At 38.0% G+C, this 12,778-nt stretch overlaps 2 protein-coding genes and 2 long non-coding RNA genes across 5 annotated transcripts; 2 read left to right on the top strand and 2 right to left on the bottom strand.

Moving 5' to 3' along the window:
• Nucleotides 1-961: 961 nt before the first annotated feature.
• Nucleotides 962-2,531, bottom strand: LOC121051076. The gene is made up of 3 exons (XR_005805048.1): nucleotides 2,437-2,531; nucleotides 1,917-2,027; nucleotides 962-1,315 (listed from the first exon to the last, which is right to left on the bottom strand). It is a non-coding gene; the product is annotated as an uncharacterized LOC121051076 (long non-coding RNA).
• Nucleotides 2,532-3,711: 1,180 nt separating this feature from the next.
• Nucleotides 3,712-4,573, bottom strand: LOC112178399. The gene is made up of 2 exons (XR_002927442.2): nucleotides 4,402-4,573; nucleotides 3,712-4,236 (listed from the first exon to the last, which is right to left on the bottom strand). It is a non-coding gene; the product is annotated as an uncharacterized LOC112178399 (long non-coding RNA).
• A 2,650-nt stretch (nucleotides 4,574-7,223) lies between these two features.
• LOC112181958 (40S ribosomal protein S13) lies at nucleotides 7,224-9,122 on the top strand. The gene is made up of 4 exons (XM_024320365.2): nucleotides 7,224-7,409; nucleotides 7,513-7,651; nucleotides 8,116-8,302; nucleotides 8,867-9,122. The coding sequence occupies exons 1-4, from the start codon at nucleotides 7,314-7,316 to the stop codon at nucleotides 8,898-8,900; spliced, it is 456 nt and encodes a 151-aa protein (XP_024176133.1). The 5' UTR covers nucleotides 7,224-7,313; the 3' UTR covers nucleotides 8,901-9,122.
• A 597-nt stretch (nucleotides 9,123-9,719) lies between these two features.
• On the top strand, nucleotides 9,720-12,631 carry LOC112174340 (chloride conductance regulatory protein ICln). 2 transcript variants are annotated; one of them, XM_024312083.2, is made up of 8 exons: nucleotides 9,720-9,875; nucleotides 10,501-10,710; nucleotides 10,877-11,000; nucleotides 11,520-11,634; nucleotides 11,758-11,817; nucleotides 11,922-11,984; nucleotides 12,087-12,160; nucleotides 12,256-12,631. In XM_024312083.2, exons 2-8 carry the CDS (start codon nucleotides 10,541-10,543, stop codon nucleotides 12,325-12,327), a joined length of 678 nt encoding a protein of 225 aa, XP_024167851.1. In that variant the 5' UTR covers nucleotides 9,720-9,875; nucleotides 10,501-10,540; the 3' UTR covers nucleotides 12,328-12,631. The 2 variants fall into 2 exon arrangements, with proteins under 2 accessions (XP_024167851.1, XP_024167859.1); XM_024312091.2 differs by having other exon boundaries at nucleotides 9,739-9,875; nucleotides 10,516-10,710.
• Nucleotides 12,632-12,778: the final 147 nt, after the last annotated feature.

Raw genomic sequence — 12,778 nt, 5'->3', positions numbered from 1 at the left:
TGTGAAAGGATAGTGAGGTGCAATCTGAATGCTTAAGGCGGCATTCTTCCTTCATAAAAGGAAAAGTTTCAAAGCAGTAAACAGGGCATGATTAATGTCCATTACTCAGTTGTACAGTAAAGGTTGTCCTGTTTTAGTTGCTAGTTTCGTGTACTAGTATGTCAATTAAAGATTGCTCTGATAGAACAACTCTTGTATAAGTAACTTTATTGCGAGTTAACACTACTAGGATAAAGTTCATAGACATCAGTTCACAACTGATGTTAAAAAAAAAAAATTCCGATGTCTTAGTGGGCGATGTTAAAGATCGCCAAAACTAAGACATCGGTTCACAACTGATGTCTATTTTGCAACGAGACATCGGTTTAAGGTTCAGAACCGATGTAAAAACGTTATTGTGATCACCATTTTGGTGTGTTTAGCTATTGTCAAACCTTCATATTTTGGCATTAGATGCTTAATGAAATATAGGTCTAACAACACAATTATCCATTTTAACATCGTTATTGATTTAGAAACGATGTCTGATAATATTTTACACATCGGTTCCTTGGTCTATATCGATGTCTATATTTAGGCTAGACATCGGTTTTTTTTTATATATCGATGTCCATAGTAATGCTAGACATCGGTTTTTGTTTATATATTGATGTCCATAGTAATGTTAGACATCGGTTTTTGTTTAAGAACTGATGTACATTCTCTTTCTTGACATCGGTTTTTATTTAGTAACTGATGTATTTTCTCTTTCTTGACATCGTTTTTTGTTTCCAAACTGATGTATTTTCTCTTTTCTGACATCGGTTTTTATTTTTAAATTGATGTAATTTCTGTTTTTTGACATCAGTTCTTCATCAGTAACTGATGTTTTTTCTTTTCTTGACATCAGTCTGTGAATTCAAACTACTGTTATATCCCTTTCGTGCTGTATTTGGTACTAGAAAGCTTGTCCACAAATAACATGAAATTCAAATATTAGGGAATTGCATTAATTTCTATCCAAAATTAGAGCTTGAGGAAGCTTCAAAAGTTTTGCACAATAAACCCTAACCTACTTTAAGGCTAGTCTAGAAGATACCACTACTGCAATAACTACATGCAGTATAATTTGTTCACAATTCATCCTGATATCACTACATCTACAAAATGGTCATCAAAATCTAGCCTTACTCAAAATCATATTGCTCTGCAGCATTGACATGACTGTGAACTAAAGAAACCAGCTCCAGGTCATGCAAAGTAGTTTCTTACTTTAGCTCCTTTCCTTCAAGATCCTGCCTCTCACTCATCCGATCCAAATCCTTGTCATTCTGATCTGGGTAACATATAAAATCATGGCTGTCAGCACAAAGAGAAATGCTGCTTGCATAAACACGCACTTCATCTTATATGTTAGCACATTCCAAATGATAGTTTAGACCTGATCATCGTCAAGAATTAGCCTGAACAGAACATTTGGATTTTCATCTTATATTATCAAATTCAGCTGCATAGTTTACTTCATTTGGAATAAAACAGAACAACCAACTTTCTTTACCTTGAAAGTTGAAACATGAAAATAATCATTTTAAGCACAAAAATTATCCTAGTTTACTTGAGTTGATTATCACGGTACCAGAAACTAACAATTTCCAGTGCTCCATTTGCCTTTTTACAGGTGTTCCACACTATATTCATATGATCATGTCTATTGCATCAACTCCCAACCAAAAAGGCCGTACACTAATATTTTTTCTTATGGTAGTTATGAAGAAAAAAGTAAAATTTGCATCTTCATCTAAAAGAGCAAAAAAGTAAAATCAATGCCCAAATTGTTGGAGAGAAGATATATCAAATAACACTCGACAAAATCAACAAGAAAATACAACAACAAAACCCTTCAGACTCTGATCCTGAGAACCAAAAACGTTAATTACCTGTTTGAGCCAAAACCCTTCAGATTCCTTGTCTCCCCAACAGAATATTGTGCATATACCAACACTTTGAAGTCTCTTTTTCAATTCCAGGAGCAAGGAGCTACCAAATCCCTGAAATTACTTATGTACATGAGTCAACCAGTAAAAAACTAAATGAGATTTCTAAATAAGAATTGATAGCATTCCAAGGAAGAGTAATTAAAAAAATAGGGGCCTGGGGAGAACACAAGACCCAAAGGTAATACGCAAAACCTACAACACCGAACTCAAAAAGTTCAGCATAATGCAATTAAAATGGAGAAGGAAATTTCTTGCTGATTTCGAAGTTCAGTTTGATCACAGATTGCATGAACTGTTAAGGAAAATTTTCATTTTCAAAACTAGAAGTGGTCATTGGGTGTAACTGTGTTGCCATTTTTACAAATGCAAGCACATTATCAGAGATAAAGCAGCCCTACATGAAACAAGAGTATAATCACAAGCAACCAAATAAGAAATGGCAAACGCATAGAGGAAAGACCTTGTGTTGGTACATTGAACTGACAGCAGCAATAGGTATCTCAGCGTACTGTGTGTCAGTGGGAACTATTTGGTAAGTGATAGCAGCTATAACCTGCAAAAGAGAAAAGCAGAAGAAAGGAAAAAAAAAAACATTAACCATACGTTAATTGTATTAAAACCACAAGATAAATCTAATATATAAGCACTAAAAGTATAAATGAGTGAATAATGTTCTTAATTGAAAATTTTCAATTAGAATAATGTACGCGCTACCTGCTTCAATAAAGCGCTCAGCCATAATAGCATTCTGGCATGTAAACTCACCTAGTAGAGGAAATCTGAAGAAAAGCAAAAGAAAATAGGAATCAAAATATAGGAACTGGAAAATGAAAATTAGACTTTAACTAATCTGATCATAAAAGGAAATTTGACACTTGCGGCAAGAAACAAAACTAGACAAAAGCTTGTCAAGAGTGAAGACTTAAGAGGCAAACCTACTTTACAATGAGACTATCAACTCAATCCCAGTTGCTGAAGTGATATTATAACAAGAACAACATTATAGAGAATCACAAAATAAAGAAACATGAACTATACTCGACCAAAATACTGTAAATATTTTACTCCAGCTGGAATGAGAATATTTTCCTGTAAAGAAACATAAACTATACTCGACCAAGATCACGGTTAGAATTACCCTGTAAATATTTTCCTTTGTCGGCCATGTTTAATTGTAATTACCATCAGTTGACGCATTTGGTGGATGATACTTGCCCCTGAAAATTCAATCATATATGCATTACATGCATGATACATGAGGAAAAAGCCAACTATGAATGTGCCACTGTAAACCAACAAACCTTGTTATCACCACAGCACCAGTGCACCTTTGGATCTGCATGTATCATGCACAATCAATCTCAAGCAAGAGAACCATCCATTACGAACTAACACTAAAATAGTTTTCTGTACAGAAAAGAATAAAAAAAATCAAAAACATTCACCTCCTCCTGTGCTTGGCGTTTTGTCAGCTTGTACTGAATAGAAGAACTTAAACCTGGAGGAGACTGTCTGCATACCTCCTCCAGTTCCAACTTCTTTTTCAGAAGGATCTCTTTGAGCTTAATTGACCAGCTGCAATGCAAGAATTAATAAGCTGGAGGGCACTGTACTTAGGCTTTCCCCATGTGCATTACTGGTACTTCAGTAATAATTGTGGTTCTGTGGCGTATAATAATACACACACACACATGTTAATTAATTGAAATTCGAGTAAAACACAACGTAAAGAATCTGTTATTATGGCTTTAAGCTTGCAACGTTGTCTTTGGAAGGAAAATCAACAAGGGCAAGTGTTCCACCAAGAAAAGGTTTCATAAGAAGCCTAAATTTTGCCATCAAGAAAGCATTTGCATTTTGCCTTTCTCGGCAATGGAATTTCATTACAAGATGCACCTTATCCCATACTATTCTCCGCGATCGTATGCACTCTTCACTTTCTAACATGATTATTGAGTATGTTGTTCTGTTTAATCCCACTAGTACCTAAACTGAGGCGGTATGACACTACTCTTGATGCTCATCATATTTGGAATGCCAAACTTGATGTCCATCATGGCTTAGAGATATCTGACTGTACGTATCTATCTATCTCATGAACCAGGTAAAAGCCCCAAAATTCATATAATTTAAGAGGGGCAAGCTAGAAAAATCAAGAGGTAGATATTTGCCTCATCCATTTTGTGGCTGACCACTTTTCCCCAGCTAGCACCTCGCACCCTGCATGTATGCTATTTGGATCTGATTGGCCATCCAGACCCTGGAAAAAAAATATCACATACGTTTGTGGTCACACCAACCTTTACTCCACTAAAAAGCAAAAAAATATCAAAAACAAATCAAGTCATCACCATAGAAGGCAAATCATCATTTTGGTTTTTCGAAAAATGCAACTATTAATGCATCACTTGAAAGGGAAACTAACCATGCTCCAGAAAAGTACAGCATCTCCTTTAGTTGGCTTGACAGACATACCCTTTACAACTTTTCCACCACAGCTACATTCACCTGAGCCAGCCTAAAATCCCACACAAGTTAAAACACAGACTTGCAGTGCAACTCTCAATGAATAATACATGCACAAGTGAGGACGGAAAGAGAATTTACAACTGAGAAATTAAAATATTATCTTATGTTCAAAACAGCATGTTTGACAACCTCAACTCTCTGCCTCAGGAAAATCCTTGGCATCGATAAGCACCAAGTAATTTCATGAATCACAAAATCTCCTACTTGAAACAGATTTCAGAATTTTAATGGTCATTGGAATGAAAACTTTGGAAGTACCGAGGAACTTTAAATGATTGAAATTTTAGAAATGGGATATGAAGTCCTAGAATTTGAGAAGCTTCTGATTTAGAGCTATATTAGCCCGAAGCTTATCCCCAACATTCAGTTTCGGAGTAATGATACAATCAGGCTTCTCTCCCTCCTGAAATAAAATACACAAACACAACGAAACACAAATCCACAAAAGAACAGTACCCAACCTATACGAAGCAAAATCTATCATTCTATTATCAAAAGTAGGAGCCTAAAACATAAATCAAGTAAAAAGAGATTGAGAACAGACCCAAGACATCGAGTTTGAGGCTGTTCGTATGAAAACCCAGAAAGTTTTCAGCTTTGCTGCGAGGAAGAGAGCACCAAGATCAAGTTTAAGGCTGTTCGTTTGAAAACCCAGAAATTCAAGGAGTTGTTCATCAGAGATAGATCGATTGAAGATGTTCAAATTATGGAGATGCTCAAAGTCAAAACCCAGTACAACTTCTTACCGACTTACAGTCGAGGCGACTTACAGTCGAGGAGAGAGAGGCCGTAGACGCCTTGACGAGTCGACGATCGAAGAGAGGGGTTGAGAGGGGAAGGCCTACGGAGAGAGAAAGGAGAACGGCGAAAGCAGCTCCGACTTCGGCTGGGAGGGAGAGAAGGAGGCAGAGAAGGAGGAGGAGAGCGGTCGGAGGCGGAGAAGGAGGGGAATAGGAGGTCGGTGGCTGGTTTTTGTCGCGGTGGTTTGGTTTGGGAATGAAAATTGCGGTTGTTAGTGAATATGAGTCTAGGGTGAAATCTGACTAAGTGTTGGAGGGAGTGAAAATTTGGCTCCCCGCTTACAAAATTTTAGACCCAGTACTTTCCGCCTTTTTTTTTAAATTTTGGATGAAAAGTATAGACATCGGTCGAATATAAGAAACGATGTTAATCGTATGAATAGACATCAGATTTTTAAGAACTGATGTTACAAAAACAATAGACATCGGTTGAAATCTTAACTGATTTAAAAGACATGATGTCTATTAACCTTATTCTAGTAGTGTAACTTTCACTCTTGTATGTAAACTAAAAAAATTACAGCAGTTTCTCTCCTGATTTTGGGGATGTTTTTCATTTTTTCATGGAAGGTATTGCAATTTTTTAAAATATGATATAGTCAATTGACTATCTTATCCTCATATAGAAATAATTTATTTATTAATATCTATATTATGTTATGGCATATATAATAGTTCAAAAGCTTTTAACCGTTGTCAAAAGGACAATGTATTGATATTCCAATAGATCCTCTCTCGAAAAAACCTTATTTCCCACCATAGCCACTTTGGTCTAGGGTTTGCAAATTTTCTTCTTGTCCGACGGCGCTCATGGGAGGCGATGGCTTGCCTCGCCGGCTAGAGGCTGCTGCTGGAAGGGAACTAAAATACTAGAGGCTTGAGAGCTGCTTGGAGAGGGGTTTTGACTTGGGCTTTGGATGGAATGGATTTGGCCACAAGCAGTAGACGCGGGTCGGCGAGCTCGGTGGGCGGAGATGCAACGCAGTTTGCGTCGTCGAAGCATCTCCATGATCGGGGACTTGCTGGTGGGGCGAGACGGTGGTGGCGGCGTGCTGGATCGGACTGGTTTCGACGTGGCTCGGTCGGGTTTTGCCGTCGTTTGAGGCAGCAAGGTCTGGAGGTGAATTGAGGTGGCGAGATTTGGCGTTAGGTGGCAGAGGCGAGGACTGGCGTCGGTTTCGCAGCGGCAATGTCTGGCTTCGATTGCGGTGATCGACCAGTGAGGCTGCAGATGGTCTGTGGGCTTGGGTCAAGTCATTCTTTGTTTGGGCCTGAGTTGGGCTTTTTTCTTAAGGCTGTTGAGCTGTAGTTTGTCCTTTTCAATAATTCCCTTTGTTTTTAGGTTACTATAAGTTTTATCTTTAGGCTTGCTTATTTACTATGTTATTTTCATAGTCTGTATGCTCGCTTAAATAAGTGAGTATGAGTACAGTCAAATGATCGGACCTAATCTATGTATCGCTGTGGTTTTTGGTTTTCTACAAATTCTTTATCTACCGAGAGATGGTAGGGTGATGATATGTAATGATCATTTCTGGACTGAGTATTAATATATATCGACATTATATTCTTAAAAAATATATATAATAATTAAAAAATTTAGCCATTATTTCAAAAATTAACTTAATTATATAAAATTATTTCAAAAATTAACTTAATTATATAAAATATATAACGCAAGTATAATTACAATTTAAAAATGAAAAACTATTGGGTGTCCAAGAACTCCAAGGAGTCGACAATATGATGGTGCCCTCAGAAGTCAGAACCGCAAGTCCTCAAGTGCCCTGAGTCCTGACCCGACCAACCAAAACATGGACCTTGCAATTGCAAGTCCAAGGACAATCCCGTCATTTGCGCAAAATCAAAGGGCAAACACCCCAAATGGGCCGGCCTTCATATATAAACAACCCTAGCGAAAACCTCATCTCCGAACACCTTGACCCTCTGCCGCTCTCTCAGTGAAACCCTAACCAGAGACCAAAACGCAGAGAGCTTCGCTGCAATCATGGGGCGCATGCACAGCCATGGTAAGGGTATGTCAGCTTCGGCTCTGCCCTACAAGAGAACCCCACCGAGCTGGTTGAAGATCTCTACCCCCGATGTAAGTAAATCTCTAAAACCCTTGATGTCTGATGTGGGTTTTGCAATTTGGGGGGGTTTGATTGAGAGACCCAGAACTGAGATGTCTGTGTGTGGTTTTGAAGGTGGAGGATAGCATTTGCAAGTTTGCGAAGAAGGGTATGACGCCGTCTCAGATCGGTGTGATTCTTCGTGACTCTCATGGAATTGCTCAGGTTAAGAGCGTTACTGGAAGCAAGATCTTGCGGATTCTTAAAGCTCATGGTATACCCTTTTCGTTTTTATTAATCTCTGTATGGCTTTTTGGGGTGCTTTGTTTGTGTTTGGTTAATCGGGAAGTTATGGATGAAATTGAATGTGAAATGGGGCTTGTGGGATTGAGTGTTTGTGTTCATGAAGTTGCTTTTTGGATTGAATGTGTAAATGGGGTTTGTGGAATTGAAAACATGGAAAGAGGAATTGTTTTGGGTTACTGTTTATGCTGTTTGGGTAGTATTTAACTATGTTATTGAGACCTGATTGTGGTAGTTTAATTAGGCTAGGTTGATACAATGAGCATATTTTGTGATCAAAAGTGTTAGATGTCTGAAACAAGCGGCGTTGTGTTGTCTTCTTTATTCTCTGTCTTACTACCCAATTGGCAGTCTTGTTTTATGATTTTTGTTTTTAATGGGATTGTTGTTTGAGAAGTGATGTAAGAGTAGGACTAACTTTCTTTGGTTTGTTAGGTCTTGCTCCTGAAATTCCTGAGGATCTGTACCACCTTATCAAGAAGGCTGTGTCAGTCAGGAAGCATTTGGAGAGGAACAGGAAGGACAAGGATTCCAAGTTCCGTTTGATTCTTGTGGAGAGCAGGATTCACAGGCTTGCTCGTTACTACAAGAAGACAAAGAAGCTCCCCCCAGTCTGGAAATAGTAAGCACTCTCACTTCTTCTGCAGTCTGGTTTACTGATTTTATAGTTGATTTGCTTAACTTGGCAATATAGTTTTGGTAGTGAGCTCAAATGGTTGAAGTGACACGGTGCTAGTTGAAATTCTATAGGTCTTTCTGTGAACTTATTCTCTGAAATTCACATTGAGCTAATAGATGTATGTCGAGTAGTTTCCTCATATGGTTTTGGTCTATACTGATTAATATCAGCACATGATGATGATGACTTGAAATCTGAGACTTCTTGTCAGATGGTTTTTTAAGGGTCATGACTCAAAACTCCATAGGTCTTTCATGTGAACTATATTATCTGAAATTCTCATTATACTTGGAGTCCTGCTTCCTGATTTCATTGTCAATGTACTCTTATCTGGGAGTGAATTTGGTATCTATTTAAGAGAGTAGCTTAATCATGTTTGTAATTTCTTAGTCAAAACATGTCATAACTCACTCGAAAAGTTTTTCAATCTTTGCTTTTAATATTCTTTGAGGCGCAGTAGATTTTATCCAACATGCACGCTAACTTATCCAATGTGTTTGTTTACAGCGAGTCCACCACTGCCAGCACTCTTGTTGCTTAGGTTGGGAATGAAGCTCTGGATAGCTAGCTTGGGTTCTCTTGGCCGGATGCATGGACTTTTATAATTAAGCTGTTTGCTCGAATTTTAAATTTCTGTCTTATGTAAGATTTTGGTATTCTTAATGTATACCTAGGACTTGATTCGTTGTTGTCCTTCTATGACCATAACCATTTTGAGCTTTTGACTACAATGTTAAACTTGAAATTTTCGATCTTTTATGCTTGCCGTGCGTTACTTGGGTTTATTTTAATGGATTAGTTACGAAAATGGTGGTATGCATGCATCCTGGTAATTTACCCCCAATTTTAAACTGACATCCGCTATCGGTTTGCTGCCCTATACAGCTCTTTCTTTCTTGCATGTACACTTCCTTAGAGACCTCCTACATGTGGTGTTAAAGTTTAACTTAAACTGTTGTGTATAAAATCTTTTTAAAGAATTGGTTTTTTCATGACCATGATATGCCTCAAAGTTCACAACATCTAATGTTCCAATCTTCCACCTATCTAATGTTACTTTTAAGTGATGAAACAATAGCATTTAGCTTATCATGACTAAAAACAAGGATGTTGCTAATTTCAACTTTTGATTTGATTATCGCCATGTGATGATATGCGGACCGTAGACGAGTCAAATACGAAGGCTGTATAATACAGGCACATAATGATACAGATCATGCCAAATTCCAATATCATTTTCCACCAACTTCAATGATCAATACTCAAATTATGCTACATGATCGATTGATGGCGATAATATCCGACCCAAAAAAAGAGAGACGACGATAAGCCTAACAAGGCCCACCATGAAAAGCCCACACCGCTAAATAAAATGGCGGTATTTTTTGGCCTGGAAAAGAAAAATGGCGCTCTAAACCCCTCAGGTCTAGTAAAACCCTAGAAAATTTGAGAAAGCAAAACTCAGACGACGAGAGCTCGCTCTTCCCCAGTTCTTCGATCCAACTTCAGAGCCAAGGTGTCAAATCCTTATCACCCGTTTAATTTATTTTTCCTCTTTAATTTTTTCAGTCTGTTTTCTCTGAAATCTGCGTTCCGAACGAAAAGTATGTATTGGGTGCTATTGTTACTTCCCTGCTGAATCGTTTGCTGCGAAATTGTCAGAAAATATAAGAATTCAACTACCCTTTTGATTTGGTCTTCAAATTCCGACTTTATTGTATGAATCTAGTTGAACCCTGTTCAGTTCTCAATGCCTTTTGGCCGCTAATTGCAACTGTTGAGATTTGTGTAGGACGAGGTTAAATTTTATGCTTTAAATATACTGACATTAAGCCTATAAGAACAACTGTAAAAGTAGTCGTGTCGCTGATTTGACTTCTATTTGCAATGTCCCTCTGGTTAGAGGTTGTCTGTGTTTCTAGTGTAGAAAACTCCCTTATGGATTATTCCTCGTCAATGCCGAAGCTTAGGTCTCTGAATTTACAGGATGAATGTTAGGTTGTTTGTAAAGTATTAGCTACCCACTGCGTGAAGATGAATTTTGTGGACCATGAATATGATAGACAGGCACACACAACCACACATTTGTGCGATACAATGTATAGGGGAATTTTGATGGATCATTTTCTTTATCTTTCCAGTTTTGTCTTTTGAAGGAAGAAACCCGAGTTAGCAAGCAAAATGGTGGAAGGGATTAGAGACTTCACTGCTATAGTCGAGAGAGATGGTGTTCACCAACCTGTTCTGGATGCGCAGAATGGCGAGGAGCTGATGCATGTTCAGCCTGGTGTTTCTATTGTCCTTGGTAGTCACCCTCCTGAGTCCCCTGGCACTCTCTATATCTCCACCAAGTATGTCGTGCTGTCTCCAACTCTCTCCGGCTTTTATCTGTTCTATTTTGGGTGAAAAGTTAAGGGGGAAAAGCAAAGAAAGAACGCTATGTAAAGGATGGGGAGGGGTTAAATTTTTGTTTCTACAAAGTTGCTGTCCATTTAAATAGTTTATGGGCTTTTGCAGGCAAGTGATTTGGTTGAGTGACACTAACAGGGCCAAAGGTTATGCGGTGGACTTCCTGTCTATATCACTGCATGCTGTATCCAGGGACCCAGAGGCATACACCTCTCCTTGCATATATGCTCAGGTATAGTGCTTGCATATGGTATCTTGTAGTCTTGTGTTTATCTTGTTAGGAATTTACAGGGTCAGAACTTCTGGTCCAATGTATGGTTTCAAGAGTGTTTTATCTTCCTAGAATGATCATCTGGCTTCTTACTTTTTTTATTATCCAATATCTTTTGTCTATTCTGTTTGAACTCTGAATATGTGTTGTTTTGTAAGTTTTAAAACGATGTTTCAAGTGAAGTCTGTGAATATAGAATAGGTAACCAACTTAAAGAATACGAATTTTCTGTGTTTGGAAACATTTCATCAAAAACTCCGAGTCTTTTTCTCCAATGTAGTAATAGCACAGTTTTGTATTTATGTTTTGTGCATCAGAATCACTTGTTTGGTTCTTTCCTATTCAGGGTTGGCATATCTTCACCATATGATGAGCTAGGCTTAACATTGTTGGTCTTGACTGATTTTAATATTCAATGTTACTACATGTTGTTTGGCATTCTTGTGCATGGTTTTCTGATTACTATATTTTACATTAAAGATTGAAACTGGAGCTGATGAAGATGAGTCAGAGGGCTCAGATTCAGAATGCAATGGTGTTTTAGATCTGTCCAAGATTACAGAAATGAGGCTTGTTCCTTCCGATCCTAACCAATGTACACTTTCTCTCCTTCTCTCCTTCCCTCCTTCCATGTCTGAATTGTAGCCATAATGAGCATCATTTTTCGTGGTCTGTATTTTGCTGAAGGATAACTGGTATATTGTTTTCTGTATGGCAGTGGATTCTTTGTTTGATGTATTTTGTGAGTGTGCTGAGCTGAATCCTGAACCAACTGAAGGTTAGAGCATCATTTTCCTTTTGCTTTTGAGATGCGGTATGAATTGTGTTTGCTTCATCAGCTCTATTCTGAATTTCTGATATTATACTTTTGACTTTGTTTAGAAAATGAAGAAGAAGAGCATAATTGGATATTTAGTGCTGACCAGTTGGAAGATGAGGCAACAGGTCTGGAATGGACCAACAATTTTCTACATCTAGTTTAAGTGTCTTTGAGTATTATAAAATCTCTTATTATCTCTGATTTCTTGGTGTTCATGCTATTTCCAGGAGAAGATTCTGAGCCTTCAATTGCAATTGGGCAATCTAATGGGGATCATGACCTAGCTCGTACTGTGCTTGAGGTAACCCGTTAATATTCATTTAGTTAGTCTCTTTGCATCAGTTCTTTTAAGTTTTGAGCAGATGTGGCATTGAAAACATTCTCATCTCATTGCAGCTTCAGATCAATGATCAGCGTTTTGAGGATGCAGAAGAGATGGAGCATGAGACCGACAGTGCACAGCGCTGATCTTTCTCCTACCAATACTTGGTCTTCAAACCTTTAACCCGTACCATTTTATGCCTATGCTCCGGAGTCTTGCTGTATATGTGAAGAGTTATCGTAACTTGTTGTCTTGTCTTGTTACCTATATATGTATTTTGTCAGTAGAATCTCTATGGAAATTTTTTACCAAGGGTTCCTTTGAGAATGTTGTTGCTCAATTTCTGGATTATTCTGAACCCAGTGTCTGACATTTTAAGAGCCTCTGTGATGTTTACCCTTTGATTTGGACATGGTGCATGAGCATTCTATAGAAGGTTAACTTGAAATACCTGGTAGTCCAAACCAAGACGCAATCTGAAGTATCTCGTTGGCTTTTGTATTCATCCCTTTTTTTCTGTGGTAGCCTGCCAATTTTGAGAAGCAACTCTGTTAATTCTATCAACTACTTACCAAGCAAATAGGGTTTTATACCTCC

This window comes from Rosa chinensis, chromosome 1, assembly GCF_002994745.2.
Source record: "Rosa chinensis cultivar Old Blush chromosome 1, RchiOBHm-V2, whole genome shotgun sequence".
Classification (NCBI taxonomy): Eukaryota; Viridiplantae; Streptophyta; class Magnoliopsida; order Rosales; family Rosaceae; genus Rosa; species Rosa chinensis.
Note: the sequence above shows the minus strand (reverse complement) of the source record. Positions and strands in the feature narration are given on the sequence as shown.

Bases quoted from the DNA above. Each gene is read 5' to 3' on its own strand.
- LOC112181958 (XM_024320365.2), top strand. From the start codon at position 7,314: ATGGGGCGCATGCACAGCCATGGTAAGGGTATGTCAGCTTCGGCTCTG. The intron at 7,652-8,115 runs GTATACCCTTTT...TTGGTTTGTTAG, and splicing joins GCGGATTCTTAAAGCTCATG to GTCTTGCTCCTGAAATTCCT. The intron at 8,303-8,866 runs GTAAGCACTCTC...GTTTGTTTACAG, and splicing joins CTCCCCCCAGTCTGGAAATA to CGAGTCCACCACTGCCAGCA.
- LOC112174340 (XM_024312083.2), top strand. From the start codon at position 10,541: ATGGTGGAAGGGATTAGAGACTTCACTGCTATAGTCGAGAGAGATGGT. The intron at 11,001-11,519 runs GTATAGTGCTTG...TTTACATTAAAG, and splicing joins CTCCTTGCATATATGCTCAG to ATTGAAACTGGAGCTGATGA. The intron at 11,635-11,757 runs GTACACTTTCTC...TCTGTATGGCAG, and splicing joins TCCTTCCGATCCTAACCAAT to TGGATTCTTTGTTTGATGTA.